The sequence below is a fragment of the Lissotriton vulgaris genome, unplaced genomic scaffold, assembly GCF_964263255.1.
Source record: "Lissotriton vulgaris unplaced genomic scaffold, aLisVul1.2 SCAFFOLD_1042, whole genome shotgun sequence".
NCBI lineage: Eukaryota > Metazoa > Chordata > Amphibia > Caudata > Salamandridae > Lissotriton > Lissotriton vulgaris.
Window position 1 is genome coordinate 437,960 of NW_028247594.1, and position 16,059 is coordinate 454,018.

The 16,059-nt window shown below is 44.3% G+C and overlaps 1 protein-coding gene across 2 annotated transcripts in view; it reads right to left on the bottom strand.

Annotated features, from left to right (window-relative positions):
- Positions 1-12,188: 12,188 nt before the first annotated feature.
- LOC147665142 (nicotinamide riboside kinase 1-like) overlaps positions 12,189-16,059 on the bottom strand; it is a 265,258-nt gene continuing 261,387 nt past the window's right edge. For both annotated transcript variants that reach the window (XM_086949734.1, XM_086949735.1), the window contains one exon: positions 12,189-14,212. In XM_086949734.1, coding sequence (XP_086805860.1) covers positions 14,187-14,212 — 26 coding nt within the window. In that variant the 3' untranslated portion in view covers positions 12,189-14,186. The remainder of the gene's footprint in view (positions 14,213-16,059) is intronic.

Sequence of the window (16,059 nt, forward strand, 5' to 3'; positions counted from 1 at the left end):
TGAAAGAACATAGGAAAGAACAAAACATTTTCATGGTAACCTTGTTCTCTCATTACCCTCATATTTCTACTATTAAAAATGTGCAGCACGGACACACACAACAACTGAATAAAGGACTCTAAAAAAATGTGGACTTCCATTATGGGTCTACTCATCTAAACATAACTGTAAGAAGGAGAGCGGTAGTAATGTACTCCTCTCAGTTTTATGCACAGTAAACGGTGTGACCGTCGTTACTGTAAAAGCCAAACTGTGCTTGTTAGTCGACATTCACACAAATTATTAGAATAATCATAATGCAACTACCGGGGTACTATGTGCGTTACGACACGATGTAGCATAATTCATAGTGGCTAGTCAGAAAAAAAGCAACATGCGCACTCTGACGTGTATTCTCCACAACAGGGTTATGCCCGTACGATGTGACCTGACAATACATAGTAGGTAGTCAGAAGGATCAACAACCATATTGCGCCCCCTCACGAGAAAAACAGGGTTGAAGTCTGTTTAGCAGGGGACAGGGTCCCAAACAAGGCAGAAGCTTGAGCTCTTAAGCTAGCCGAATACCTTGCTATCTCAAACCATCCAAACTACAGAAACTGCTAAGAGAAATTGTACAACGAGAAAACAACGGCGAAATAATAGCACGCGCAAAGCATACCGCTTACCTAGCATTCTGTACCTCTGGCAATTCAACAAGCCGTATGGGGAGGTACCGGTCAATAGGCGATGCCCTTTTTTAAAAGGAGTTAAGAAATGTCACACGCAGTTCATCGGGCGAGCTCAGATCATGTGACTTGACCGGAACTGCGGCGCTAAATTCTTGGGACTTGTAGTTGGTAACAAAAGTGTCCCCTGTGTCTAGTGTAAAAATGGAAAAAGAAGAAAGACTGCAAACAGACTAACCTTCACAACGACACACACTTTGATAAATTAGACAAGACACTTCATACCATACTCTGGGATAGGGGGGGTCACCTGAAAATATCTCTGAAAATCTGGTACAGACCCATGTATTATGGTGGCCTTGCACTTCCAGATATTTCAGCACATCACAGGATTACGCAATTGCAGGTGGTTAATGGTTGAGGTCATAGCCCTTACACTGAGACAACCTGCAGAACAGAGAGGAAGGCCATGGAGGAAGCAACTTACATTTACTATGTCAATGGGAAGATGCATAGAAGATAGCTGCCGGGGCCGACCAGGGCCGCCTTGCGTGTCTGGGGTGATGCTACAGCAGCCCTAGGATGGAAGAGGAGACACACTCGAGCTACTTTCCTTTGGAAAAGTACTGTGATGTCTGATGCAGGTAGACTCACAGGCTTCGGAGGTTGGGATCGAAACACTTGAGGATGTGGTCAAGGGGTATGACTTAGTATCCTTTGAGACATTTCAACAGGAGTATGTCCTGGCTGAGACACAGCGTTTCCGATACCTCCAATTGACACATGCCCTGAGAAGAGACCAGTTCGCAAGACACTATCCTGCAAATATGTTTTATATTATTTTCACTGGTCTCGGCCCGATGAATTTGATGATTGAAAGTGCTAATAAAGAAATTGGGAGAAAAATAAATATTGAAGGAGGGCGTGGGCAAGGTTCTTTCCAGGACATTTCAATTGATTGTGCTAGGCATACCTAGGGATGTGGACATCCCCAGAAAGCAGTTGCAGGTTTGTATGCTGGACTTTATTGTTGCCAAGAGGGATCTGACCAGCCTTTGGAGGGATGGGTGGAGAGCAGCATTCCCACGCATGACATGTAGAGGCAATGGTATGAATTGTTGCATGGGTGGTGTATGACAGCAGGGGCTGCCCAGTAAATTTGAGAAAATCTGGGTGAAATGGAGGTCCTCCCATGGCCTTACAGACAATTTGGATGTTACATCATGTGAAGGGACTCAAACTTGATACTGTCGTCGATGAGGTGGACCCAGTCATAGACCTTGTTCTGAGACACTTTGCGGGATTCTGATGGGGGGCTGATGGCCAGCCACAGGCAGGGGGGTGGGTAGGATTATGATGTGGTGTTCTGGGGTATGTCTGAGCTTAGAGTGCACATATTCTTGTTGGTTTGTAAAATCAGATGTATATATATATATATATATATATATATATATATATATATAATTTATTTCAAATCACTCTGAACTGCACAACTCCTCTGTAATAATGTCACATTAAAAAACTTTTAGGAACTAGAGCTTGTTATGCTTATAAACATGCAAGGGCGCAGCCTGAATCCAGTCAGTGCTCACGTTGTGTAATGAAAGCTAGCATTTCCTTTTCTAAAAGGCATATAGTGCTGATCGCTTCAAGGTATTGCCTACCCACACTTGACAATAAGCTGCACCTCCAGCTTCACTTTCTGACAGACTTTACTTGATTGATTGATTGAAGGCTTTATTTCGATATAAAAGAATATCATAAAAGCATAATACAATGGATTAAAATCAATATTTACATGCACATTCTATTTACACAATAAAAACATTGCATGAGCAGTTAAGACAAGTATTAAATTGACAGGGCAAGCCTTTTTGAACGAATTATCCAAGACCATTTCAGGAACTTGGATACACCGCAAACAAAGTGCGTGTGTCGGACATTAAAATACGGAGGGCCACTTTGTGTTGCCGAGTGCCCAAATGGCTACAGAGTGGTTTGAGCCACTGCCGCCTAGGGGCTAAATAGGCCAGACATTCAAAAAAGAGATGGGCAACAGACTCGACACGCGTTGGACATAGCGCACAAAAAGGAGATCGCAGTAGGAAGTTTTCCACCGTGCTAACAGTTAGTTTACAGGGAGCGTGCCTATTCTGAATGTAAAATAGAGGGCTCGATCTAGGGGGTTTGATACAATATCTAGATACAGTTCATAAACCACCACATCCTTAATATTCATAAAATTTAAAGTCAATTTACAATGTTTAGAGTCTGTGGAGTTTTTACAAGAGACCCAAGTCCAATACAGTTTCTTTAGTATTGCTTTGGGGGGGCAGTCCTGGGCCCCCACGCCTCGCCGAGACCGATGGTCCCAAGCAAGCGTTTTACGTCCCTCAGCCACTTGATCTTGGACCAGCCCTCCATTTGCATCACCTCTAACAGAGCTTCTGCATATGGGGCCAACTCGGGCACACGCCACAGGCGAGCCCAGAGTAGCAATGGACATAGTTGGGCTTGATCGATCTGCAACCCAAATCCATTAAAACAGGGACGGAAGGGGTGCTCTGGGGAAGGGCGATCAGTTCCTTCAAAAATTTGCACTCTGATCTAGCTAAGGCTTCAAGGTTGCACGTACCCCACAGCTCCGCCCCATACAAAGCAGCGCTGACCCCTCTTGCTTTGTAGATCTCCACTACTGGGGCGATTGGCTTGTTTGAAGAGGGGCGTTGCTCCTTTAGGAGTGCACCACCCACCCTTTTATGGCCAAGTATAATTTTTTGGATGTGCGAATTCCAGTGCATTGATTTTATTGGTGTTGATAATCAAGCCCCTAAGTGAGCAGAACTCCTGGAAGCTATTAAGGAGGCTCTGCAGGCCCATAGGAGTCTTTGAGATGAGGAGGGTGTCGTCAGCAAAGAGAAGTGTGGGGATACGCTTGCCCGCCAGGGACGGTGCATCTGCAGGAGTTCTAAGCAGATGCTTGACCACTCCGTTCACATAAAGAGAGAACAGAGAGGGAGCGAGCACACATCCCTGACAGACACCTCTCCCCACAGGGATCCTGTCCGTTATTTCACCATGCGTGCCCCACCGCACCTGAGCATAGTGATCATCGTGGAGCCTCACCAATAAAGACAGGATATACGGTGGCAGCCCCATCTCCGACAGAACCCTCCATAGCCCCTCCCTGGGTACTAGGTCAAAGGCAGTCTTCAGGTCTATAAAGGCCAAGAAAAGATTGCCATTGCCCAGCACCACCACCTTCCAGTAGAGAAGAACCAATCTAAAGGCTTGTTCTATGGTCCCTGTTCCGGAACGAAAGCCAGCTTGGTAGTCCGACAGAATGTTATTGTCGCCTACCCACTGAATGACCCTCCCCAAGATCACTTTGCCTGCCACCTTTTGGGTTGAATCAATAAGGCTTATAGGCATGTAGTTTGCAGGGTCGTCCCGACACCCCTTTTTGAATATCGGGACGACCACCGCCCCTTTCGACGATTCTGGGACAGGAGCGCCATTATTGATAGCATTAATCAAGGAAGAAACCACCTTCCCCCACTCTTTGTGGTTGGCACGCAACAGATGGCCTGGTAGCCCATCAGGTCGAGGGGCTTTGAGGGGTACCAGAGATTTAATTACACTCTCCACTTCTCTAGGGGTAAATAAATCACTTAATGTGTCCCCCTGAGGTTCGGCTGTATAGAGACTACTATTATCGATTGGCTGAAGGTTCGTCTCAGAGGTGTAAAGGGAGAGAAAGTGGTTGTACCAGGTACCTGCTGGGATGTTGCATGTGAGAAGGGTGCTGTCTGGTCTGTTCCCGAGTCTAATTAAATTCCAGAACCCTCTAGAATCTCTGCCAACACTCGCTTCCATGAGATCAGACCAGTACATATCCTCCCACTCTTTTTTTGCTGCTTTCATGCTCTGGGTATACTTTTTCCTAGCAAGCCTGATCTTTGCCGGGGATTTAGTTTTAATAGCAGTGATCAAGGCGGATTTATCCTCCCTGCATTTTTTAGTGAACCAGCCTGGTTGGTTCTTAGGTCTCTTATTATTCCCGGCTGGAGGATCTCTAGCTGGGAGACGGAGGAAATTACCCATAGCGTTAATTAAATTACAGAAAATAGCTGTCACTTCACTAGATATCTCGGTGCACAAGTCCAGTTTGGACTGGGCAGTTGTTAGGAGCGCACCTATAGCTAGCAGGTTGCCCTCGTCCATAGCGACATTGCACCACTTCAGGCGCCTCCCACAATTAGTGGGTCGTACTGCTGAGGTGGAGGCTGGTTTAGAGGGCGTGTGCACGCTAAGTTCCCCCGACCACAAGGGACGAAGAGTCAAGGAGAGGGGGTTGTGGTCACTATCGGCTGTGGGTGAGACCTCCATATCCCGCATAAAACTCCACAAGTTAACGCTGAGGAGAATATAATCTATCCTCGATGTGTGATGCGCCCTGTTGTAGGTGTGAGCTCCCAGAGGATCCGAGAGTGTCCTCCCATTCATGGCCCTCAGGCCATATTCCAGTGTCAGGGAATTAAGTTGTATGGCCCTTGGGGACCACCTCCTGATTTGAGGAATAGATAGGGTGGGGATTCCTCTCATAGCATCATCTTCGGTAATGCCCAGAATATCCTCCGTAGCAAGGGGCTCTATGGTGCAGTTGAAGTCCCCCGCAACCAGGACATGAGATCTAGCCGGGCACTGTCTGAGAACGTCCTCCCGGCCTATAACAGTGGGTGACTGTAAGCCTCCTTTCGGCCACCTGGCATAGATGTTAATAATGTGCAGGGTAAGCCCTCTCTGCGGCCCCTTGAGTGAAATTCTAAGTAGATCGGGGGAGTTGGACGCATGCTGCATAACTGCATCCCAATGAAACATCAACCAATATGAGAAGGCCGCCTGAGAGGCGACCCTTCCCTGTGGGGGAGGGAACAGCGGGTATGAAGAACGATGAGTACCCCACCTTATGGCAGGGTTCCCTGCTCCATATTTCTTGGAAGATACAAATTGAATGGGCCTCCACAAGGGTATTCCAGTCGGGAAGGTCCAGCTTCCTAGAGATGCCCGCAACGTTCCAGCTGAGAATCCTGAGAGATGGATCCGCCACAGGACTCAGACCCAAGTATGGCCGCCCGCCCCAAAATAGTTGGTGATAAGCCCTCTCTCATGGGCCTCGCAATGGAAGTGGTAGCAAGACCAGATAACGAGTCTAAAGACCGTCTAAGGCGTGGAGGAATAGAGTCAGAGGGACTGCCTGGACAAGGATGTGACTGGAGGTTGCCAGTAGATGATTCCGGTATATGGAACGTACTCAGACAAAAAGGTGTGTCCCGGAAGCAAGTATCATTTCAGTACCCAGAAGCCCTCGAATGGTTCTTTGACCAAGGGTGAGGTAGGTAAGGAAGAGAGTAATGGTGGTACTCAGGGGGGATAGAACCATACCTCCTAACCCACCCTTGATAACTAACATTTGAGAAGCTTGGCGGCCTGGAATAAAAATAGCTCAAATCTACTAAGCCAATACCCTCTCCTCCATAGCCTTGCTGCTGGTTGCAGATGAATGGGGAAACCCTGGCATCCTTGAAATTCACCACCACGCAATCCCCCTGGAGATGCTTGTGTCCGTATCCTACCCACCCTACCCTTCTAACATTTAAAATCTGGCCATCCAGCTCGTTCGGCAATGGTCTGTTTGGTCTTAACCAGTGCATGGCTTTATTTTTAAGCCCATGGTAAGATTCATGCTGGTCAGCCCTCAGTGGTGGAACGTTAGTAAGGATCGCAACATAAGGCTGGCAGTCAGGTGGAAGGTTTATAGGGAGGGATCTAGCAGCCTCAGTGAAGGACTGGACAGGCTGCTGAGGGGCAGGTGCGAACTAAAGGCTATTTGTGTTAGGTTGTTCTAGGGGGGCTTTGGGGTCTTTACTTGAGCGCGGTGCTTTCGCCCTCGTTGTTCTGGGTCCTTTCGGATTTTTGACTGAGGGAACAGAGCCAACAAAATGTTGACCCTGAACAGTCGGGGCACTGGTATCGGAAGGGAATATGGTAGGTGGAGTAGAAACTTGTACAGCCTGTGCAGACCCCTGTGGACGGACCGATTTTTGGGTGGGTTGAGGTGATGCGACCTTAGGAGCTAAAACATTTCCATGAGATCTAACCTGCTCACTCTCAATCAGGTTATTTTTGGCCGACAATTTAATCAAGGATTTGAGCAAGAAAAAATTATCTAGAGATGACTGCTCAAATCGGTCTAAGCGCTCTGCGATATCCTTAACCCTTTGTAGTACGGGGAGAATCAAGGACCTTACTAGCTTCTCGATCTGCTCTATAGGGGAAGGGGGCAGGGGCAGATCGGACGTAGGAGAGCTCTGTTAAACTCTCCGGGTGGGGGGCTAGGTTAGGCTGCACAGGGGTCATACCAACTACTACAGATGGAGACAAAGGATGTACCCTCCCCGGCGTAGCGAATTCCTCACCACCACTAGAATGTTTGGCTTTAAACTTTTTGGAGAGTTTAGACAGCCCACCCCTTGAATTGGTGGCGAATCTTTTCCTCTTGAGCGCACGAAATAGACGGACCCCGCCACCCACTGTTTTTACTTTTCGAAGAGGGGTGCAAGCAACACTAGACACAGGAGGATTAATTTTGTCGGCCATGGGGACTAAGGGCGGAGACAATGGCAGAGTAGGCTCTGGGGTTCAGGGGGAGCAGGAGACACTAACCCACTACCCCATTCAGCCTATCCAGGCTAGCTCTGATAGCGCCTATACTATACAGACTTTACTTGGAATAATTGTTCCTCCCCTTGAAAGATGAACCAGAACAGGTGTTTCCATCTGTAAGCCATGTGGTTTGATTAGAAATACGTTACTCAGTGGAATAACCTCCTCTTCTGTAGGGTATGGCAGGAGAGGTACTGGTAAAACAGCAGCTTATGTTCCTCAATGATGATCCTATTGTCTGAAGCGCTGATTCTATAATTTTCTTTTTCATCTGAAAGTCATAGATCTTTGTCAATAACTCAGGATGGAGATTTCTTTGAGAGCCATATGTCAATATCATGTATATTCTTTGCTCTTCCAAGTCCTCCGAGTTCCATATCTGCAACAATAACGTGAAAGTTCTCCATACAAATCCTTTGATTTCTTTTCCTTCTGCCTCCACTGGAGACCCGAGATTCAGATATTTCTTCCAGAATTATTTTTTAAGTCCTCAAATATCTCATAATATTATGCTTTGTTCTTTCAGGGTAAGGATTTTCTGCTTCAGAGATTACTGCTCATGTGTCACGCTACTATTTGATTCTTCAAGCAAGGAGACTCTTTCTCCCTGCTCATTAATGTATTTTTTTTTGGTTTTGCCTGCACAGTGCTTGCGCTGTGCTTTTCAAATTTCTTCTAAACAAAAAAATCTTTAAAGGTTTTAATAGCCTGCCCATTACTTACCACTACTTAATACTGGTTGGCTCTCATGCCACTTTTGTTTCCTGTCTTGCTATTGGTCAGTGGCTCTTCCTGGCATTCTTCCTCCTGGGCTTCAGAGGCTTAGTCAAAGTTTAGACTGAGTACTGTTTCCTGTGGCCAGTGATTGCAGGAACTCTTTTAAAAAAAAATTCACATGCACTCCTAGAAGGTGCATGGCTTGGCATCCTTTTAATGCATCCACAGTTCTCTCCTTCACCCTGTCCCACGGTATCATCAAAACTCCCTTCTGCTCTACTCGACCCAAAGGTTTTGGAGCGCTTTAAATGAGCACTAGTTAAATTATACAAAGACACATTTATTTGTTTTTTTGGGCACTGGGAAGATTATGTGATTGGGCCATGAACACAAGATGTTGAGCTAAAGCCGAGACTCGTACCCTAAGTCTGCAGTTCTTTCCATTATGCCACATATGTATAGCCACAGTGCTTGTTTTATAGTCACAATGACAGTCACAATGTGCCAGTGCATGTGTCTGCAGACCTCACCATGTGTCAGCAGTCCTCTCCTTGAACCTTGCCTTCTCACATGATTTCACTCCAAGGAGTTATTGTGTCCACTGGCACACCTCCCAATGTAGGAACAATATGTGAGGAAAGAGAACGCTCTAGTTGTTTATCAGAACGCGCTGTTACATCAGAAATTATGGAAGCAAAAAAATGACTATTAAATGTAAATTGTAAATTGATACTTGGATAGCGCACTACTCACCCGCAAGGGTCTCAAGGCGCTTGTATGAATACCACTGTGGAACCCATGCTGGCTTTCCCTGTGAGGCGTCCACTCCTGGGCACCCCCAAGGTGGAGGCCAGGCACCCTTTAGCGTTGTGGGGGCCGTTGTGGAGATTAAGCAAGCTATTGCCCAGAGTTGCAGAGTGGGACTCCACGATTGGAATAGGCCCAGAGGCGAGAATTATCAGGTCCGTGGAATTTTGAGCCCAAGACCCGATGAGGCGGGGAATTGAACCCTGGTCCCGGGCTAGACCTCTGCATCAGGGTCTGCCGCTCCAATCCTGGCAACACACTAAACGTCTAGTTTCTGGCTCACAGGTACGTATAACTCCCAAATAAGAAAAATGTTGCACAATAAATGTGAGCGACGTTTATTATCAAAATATAAAGTATGAATATAATAATATATTTGCCTTCAAATGTTGTGTGTGCACTACACCATTTGATTGTGATTCACACTTGTTTTGTTGAATTAACATTTTAATCATAATTATTTTTTTGTGTTGTAATTTTTTATGGAAACCGAAACATACAGCATATGCCCAGTTTTGAAATAGACTATAGAAGTACTAAACAATTCAGTGCAATTTGACAGGGAAGAACATGGAACTGAGAAGATCCACTTTCGCAGTGCTGGGCAGTGTCCCAGGCTACAAGCTTCGAGGGGCCATTGGGCCAGAGGCCCACATAGAAGAGGAGGGGGTCAGGGTAGACAGTCACTGTAGCGAAGGGGAAGAAAGGGTGCATCTCCAGTGAATGGGTGGTGCAGACAACAGGTTCGGGGAGGAGCCCGCGCTGAAAGGAGGAGACTGGTGTTACCGGGTCAAAGAGTTCCTAAGCCCCCTGTCGAGAGGCATAATTGAGATTTTAAAACTCAAGCAATGTAAACCCCAGCGTCAACATATTTAATTACGAATATTGTAGACTGCTTCAAAATGGCAGACCACTGGCCTTAAGCTGTATCTGTTCTCCAGTTCTGTCTGACGACAGTTGGTGACATCACATGGTTCACACAAACCTCCCCTCCAGCTCAAATCGACTCAAAGGTATTGGAGTGCTTTATATAAGCAACAGTTACATTACACATTTGTTTTTTAAGGCACTGGGGAGAATATGTGATTTGCCTAGAATCACAGGATGTTGAGCTGAACCAGAGTCTCAAACTTTGTGTCCTGCTGTACAATTCGGCCCATGGCCAACACACAAGCAGACTTCCTACTCAGGCTCAAGGCACCCTGATGCCAGCACTACAGGCAAGTAAACAAGCAATTTCATTCTCAACCAGCATTGGCAAGCCAGTAGTTTCCACCTATGCAAGATTATTGGCTGTCATTTTTTTGCACATTGCACAGCAGCATATGCTGCTGTGCAACATGGCTTCAAGAAAATGTGCAATGACGCAGCAAGAGTTGACTGCATCAGAGTGGCATTTTTTAACTTTAAGCCATGTCGCACAGCAGTGTGCGCTGCTGTGCCACGTTTAAAAACACTGACAAAGCCAATAGATTTTGCATAGGTGAAACCTGTTGGCTTGCCAATGCTTGTTGTGAAAGCATGTTCAAATGTTGATCTCAGTGGCGAAAGGTTCACTCGAAGACCATTGAACAGCTGTTCCATGAACTCTTTAGTAAACATAAAGTTGTTTTCGTTAGGATAAAGTGAAGGAGGTTCTGCCTCTGGTGATTTAGGCACCATACATTTTTTATGAGTCATGATGTCAGTTGAATGGCTACGTCAACTTCACTGAGGGTGGCATTTTATTTTTGGTGGCTACCATATCTATCCTAAGCAGATCACCAACTTTTGGAAGATTTTCAACTTGCTGTTTCCAATATTGTGTGTTACCCATGTAGGCCTGCCTTCTTGGTGCGATGTATCTTGACCGTTCCTTGGAGAGCACTAGGATTGTTCTTTGCTCCATACAGGACTATCAGGCCTGTGATTATCTTTACAACATCTACTGGGGCTTGGAGGGCTGGGGCAAAACTCTATTTCTTGGGGAACTCTGCACTATGGCCTCTGTGCCCCGGACTGCAAGTATGGGTCTTGTTAGTAGACAAATGTCCGGGGCTCTCCTTCTGTCTAGGTCTTGAAACTCACCTGACTAGTCTGTATCCCCACTGTCTTGTAAACCTATCCTTCGTATCTCAGATTTAGTTAGCTCTTGCTCACTTTAGCCGCATCCACATATGGCACTAGGACCCCATGACATGCGGCTGTCAGAGGTCCCCGCAGTGTACCACTAAAGAGGGCAGCCCTCTAGTACCATTGGGCACCCCCCCCCCTTAGGGGCAGGGACTCAGGGAGGAGTCCCCCCCCAGCCTTGTTGTGGCGCGCTGGGCGAGCGTCACTTCCTGGGTGCGAGGACAGGGGGAGGGGTATATAGGCCTCCTCAACCATCTTGTCGTCCTCTTTCACGCACTGGCCATGTCGTCTTTGGGGGTCATGCTGATACCTGCTGCTGGACATGCTGTTCTATGGCTCCTGACACTCTCCTTTGGTGTAAAAACTCACCTCTCTCATCACTGGGAATCTTTTTAGCTGCGTTCTGACGCTCTCACTGGGGTTTCTAAGAGCAGGCCAACACTGCTCCTCTGCCCATTCCAGGCAGTCTGTTCCTCACCAGAGGAATTGTCTCCACTCCAGTTGCGCCCCCTTCATTGACCCATATCACAGTCATCGGGTCTTCATCATTTCTCCCACAGCACTGTCAACCTGCTGCGCGATCCGAACTGCCCCTGTCTAGGCTGGTCTTTGCATCAGTCCACCGCCCATGTCAGTTTTGACTGGGGCCATCCTAGCGTTCCAGCAAGAAAGAGAACGGTTTTAATCATTCAGCTTACTCCTTTGCAGAGTTGCTGCATCTTTATTTGGGGTCGGCCCACTGTTGGTGCCTTCTTTTTCATTCTGGTTATGGCCCCTTTTTGGATCTAATGTGTAAGAATGCGACAGAAGGGAGGAAAGATACGTCTTACTCCATGCCCATTCCCAAATCATATATTTTAAAAGCATTAAGTAATGTGTTGAATCTTTTCACAATAGAACATATTGGACAGCAGACATCATTCATAATTCTAACAAGACACACATGCGCACACATCTAACAAGATGTGGAAGAGTAATGTGCAGGTTCTAAAAACAAGCATATTTATTATTAGACTGGGATCCTGCTGTGGTTCGTGAAATATGCTTCCAATATTAGCTATGGACCAGTCAACCTGTCCTGAAAGTGGTGCACTCTCCACATTATACTTTAGTCCTGATATGAAATTGGGTTCCTATATAATAAAACATCACCGAAAGTGAGAAGGTAGATGCATTTTATTGTGATGGTATTTTGGAGTATAAAGCATTCACAAGTATGCAGCTCAAAATCAACTGAATTGAATTGTAAAGGCATCTAGTTGCCTTAGAATGTGCATAATTGCACAATTCCATGCATGTTAAAATCTCTGCAACATTTTTACCTGTTTCTCAGTAGGACTTAAAATCATTTGTTTTTTTGACTGACATAATAATACGGAATAGTGTGCTTATAATTACAATTCGTTTCAGTAGTTCATATAAAGAAAAACATTTCACTTTGCTGAACAGATCTTAAACTGAGTTCCTTGTCAGAGGATCAATAACTGAACACTTGCCATAAGGTTACAATGATGTATATCAGCATTTATACATCATTATCTGGTTTGCACCTGAACGGAAGATACAACAGTTACCCTAGAAAGAGCCATATACATTAAACTGATTAGAATCACCTTCAAATATTAAGATGAGGGAAACAGGCAGGGTCAAATGTATCCCATGTATCTTAATTCTGCTCGAAAATAGATAAATCACTATTGTCTTTACTTCTTTCTATGTCTCTCTCATTTATCTTCCCTTTCCACTATATTCTCACTCTTTAGAATCTCTTTTCTCCCTATTATCTCCCCACCCTCTCATTTCTTTATTTCCCTTTTCTTTTTCTATTTTCTTCGTCGCATTAATTTTCCCCTCATATTAGTCTGCACAACTAATAGTTTATAAATGGGGTAATAGAATAAAGAGCGACAGCCCAGGCATTTGGCCAGTGGTCAAGAATAGCCAGAAATCTGCAGATGCTATACAGTCATGAAGGGAAACCATTCATAACCACAAAACCCATTCCAGAGCTAAAAAATTATCAGGCTTCATTAGAAAGGGGTTAGTCAGGAAGTAGGAAAAAAGGGAAGCAGGAGAAAGATTACCTCATTGCATATGGGTCCACAAAAGGGCGTGAGAGCATACATGATGCATATAGCAAATTAAGTTTGGACTAAAACAAAAGCTGAAAGTGCAGCAAAACAATGATAATGCCATAACCAAAATATTCATACTTTTATTATTCCTTACTAGTTTTGACTTTGATTCCTAACTCGGCTCATTCATTAGAAAACAATCCCAAACATACAATAATAAAAAAGACAAATTAAAACCTATCCAGTGCATTTGTGAAGTAACATTCGGTGAATGATGCAGGAGGAGGGTTCATTTCTCAATAGTGACACAGAAGAAAGAGAAAGTTAAACATTGTTTTTACAATAGTTTATAGAGCAGTAAATCATGCCATCTAAACCTATGAAAATGTATTGTTATTAAAGTAGGTGGCATTTAAGCTCTTTAGATAGGCTGTATCTGACAAACTAAACAAACGGTATTAGATAAGGAAAGGAAAAGATGCGAGGGAGAGGAGATATTCAGGAATGCAAACAGTTTCCCTGCCAAGCTGCCATAAATTAAAGTGTAAACTAAGTTAGGTTTTAAAAATGTTGTTCTTCCACTCTTCGCTTTCCAACTTTAGCCCGCTTTGTGAAGGATTGAACGTTCATAGTGATTCACACAGGGTACTCTGAGTGAGGGTGAACTGAGGGAAACTTCAATAAAGCTCAACAGACACTCTCCTCTTGGTTCTGCAAGAATAAAACAGCAAAGTATTGTCACTTCCACTCTTTCACCCCCCTTTGAGGCCCAAAACCAGAAGAAAATAGTGAACTGTTCACCATTAACAAAGGTAAGAGACCTGCCTAGATGATTCAAATCTTCTTAGTACAACAGATGCTGAAGTAGAGGTATGTCATTTTCCAATGTTGTTGTCTTCCCGCCAACAACCCATGCGGAGTGATTACAAAATATATATATTTCATATAATTTGTAGTGAGGATAGTTCTGGGCATAATCAAGTAAACTAATATTGCACAAAAAGTTCGTTAAGCTTTTGCTTTGTAAAAATGTTGGCTAAAGATCCGAACTTCCTGTTGCTGCAATCGTTCTTTTGCACACCTATGATGTAGTGGTACTCTGCAGACCTAGAAGACAAAAATATTCTATCTTTATTTAAAACAAAATACAGAACTGCCTTTTGTACAGAAATAGCAAATGTTAAAGCAAATACACTAGATGTATTAATTCAAAGCACTCAAAGACATCTGGCACACATTGAAAAATTATATTTGAATAAAACTCTAGTTTTGCCCAAATTGGCAATCATAAAATATTTTACAAATATACTTTTGAATATGTTTGTGCGCACTTTATAAGGCTAGGAGGAGGACATTTGACCGATTGATTTTATTACAGCTAGGTTTGTGATGTTTTAGGCCTTACCTTCTGTCACTTAGAATGTTGAAAGCCACTTGGGAAAGTTTTGCAGGATTCGCAGTTTTTGAACCTGCTATTATTCCCAGAAATTCAATTGGTTTTAATTTGGGAATCAGTATGCACTGATCTTTTTGCTGTGAGTACTGTTGCATATATTTTTGTTTTTAACTTTTACGAATTTTTGGACAATTAAATTGAATAATATGTCAGAATTTCTACCTCTTTAATATCGACCTAGCACTGTATCACCGCCATTATAATGACCCCCAACTGTATCAACTTGTTAAGTACAATACTGTCTTTATCTTTATATCGTATACCACTTTATCAACCATATCTTTTAGTGATTATTTATTTAATGTAAGTGTTTACTCTGATTTTTATTTATTAACCAAATTCCCAGAAGTGGTTCCAGCATGCAGGTGCATGTGTTGGGAAACATTCTCCCTCTGGTGGCTGCAGAGAAATCCTTCAGACCTTAAACGAAACAAATTGATCCTCAAAAAGGCACCGGATATGTCTCAACAGCATTCTTTTTGAAAAGGTACATTTATATATGTATTTATTACATGAGGGACTGCATTTAAAGTATAAAAGCCAGTCTCGAATTTCCTTATTACAGGTGACGTGTGATGTCTGTAGTCCCCGGTAATAAAGAAATGACATAGCTGCACAATGCATGCTACCCGAGCCAGTAGTCCGAGTTAAAGGTAGGTCACAAAGAATAATAAAATTGCAATTTAAACAACGAAAAAGAAAGCTGGCTTTACCGTTTGCTCTGTTTTCTAGATGAGCAGTGATAAGCAGTAAGGCAATATTTCTAGCAACATATTTATTTTCTTGCACGCTTTACGCAATTATAGGAAAGCTAGAATCCCTCATCTGCAGGTTTCTACACATTCCTGAGGGGAAACATCATTTACAACGAAGTCTTTTCCACGCATGACGTTTTCAACGATCCACTTACCCCGCAAACGTCTCTTCAACGAGGGAGCCTTCAACGACCGTCTTCACCACGCAAGTGGTATTCCTTTTGGTCGTCCAGCATGTAAGTTCTGCGTGGCCTTGGGGGGTTGGGGGGGTCTCCCCCCCATTAAAAAAAAAAAACGAGCAGGCTACATACAATAAAAAAAACGCACTAAAGTGTCAAAAGAAAAGAGCCGCACCGAAGACGTGGCGAGTACGTCATAATTGAAGTCCTTTTTTAGTTTTTGTAGACGTGTTTAAACGCATATTTCGAAGGAGGATGGAAGTAAGAGCTGGTGAACGTAACGTTTTTGAAATGCGAGGTAAGAACTTGCGTTCTAAAAAGCTGAGTGGTACAGCCACTTGCGAAGTAAAATTTGCGTGGTAATGCCATGCGGAGTATTTGTGTTCGTGGTAAAGTCATATATTCATTCTGAGCTGCAGCATTTTTTTAACCACATGGCTGCTAGGCGTTTTCCCGTTCTGCGCTGAAGCACCAAAATAACCATTATTCATGACGAGCTGGCCTTGTCATCCGCGCACGGCAGGTAAGCGCCATGACGAGCCCAGCTCGTCATTAGCTTCGAAG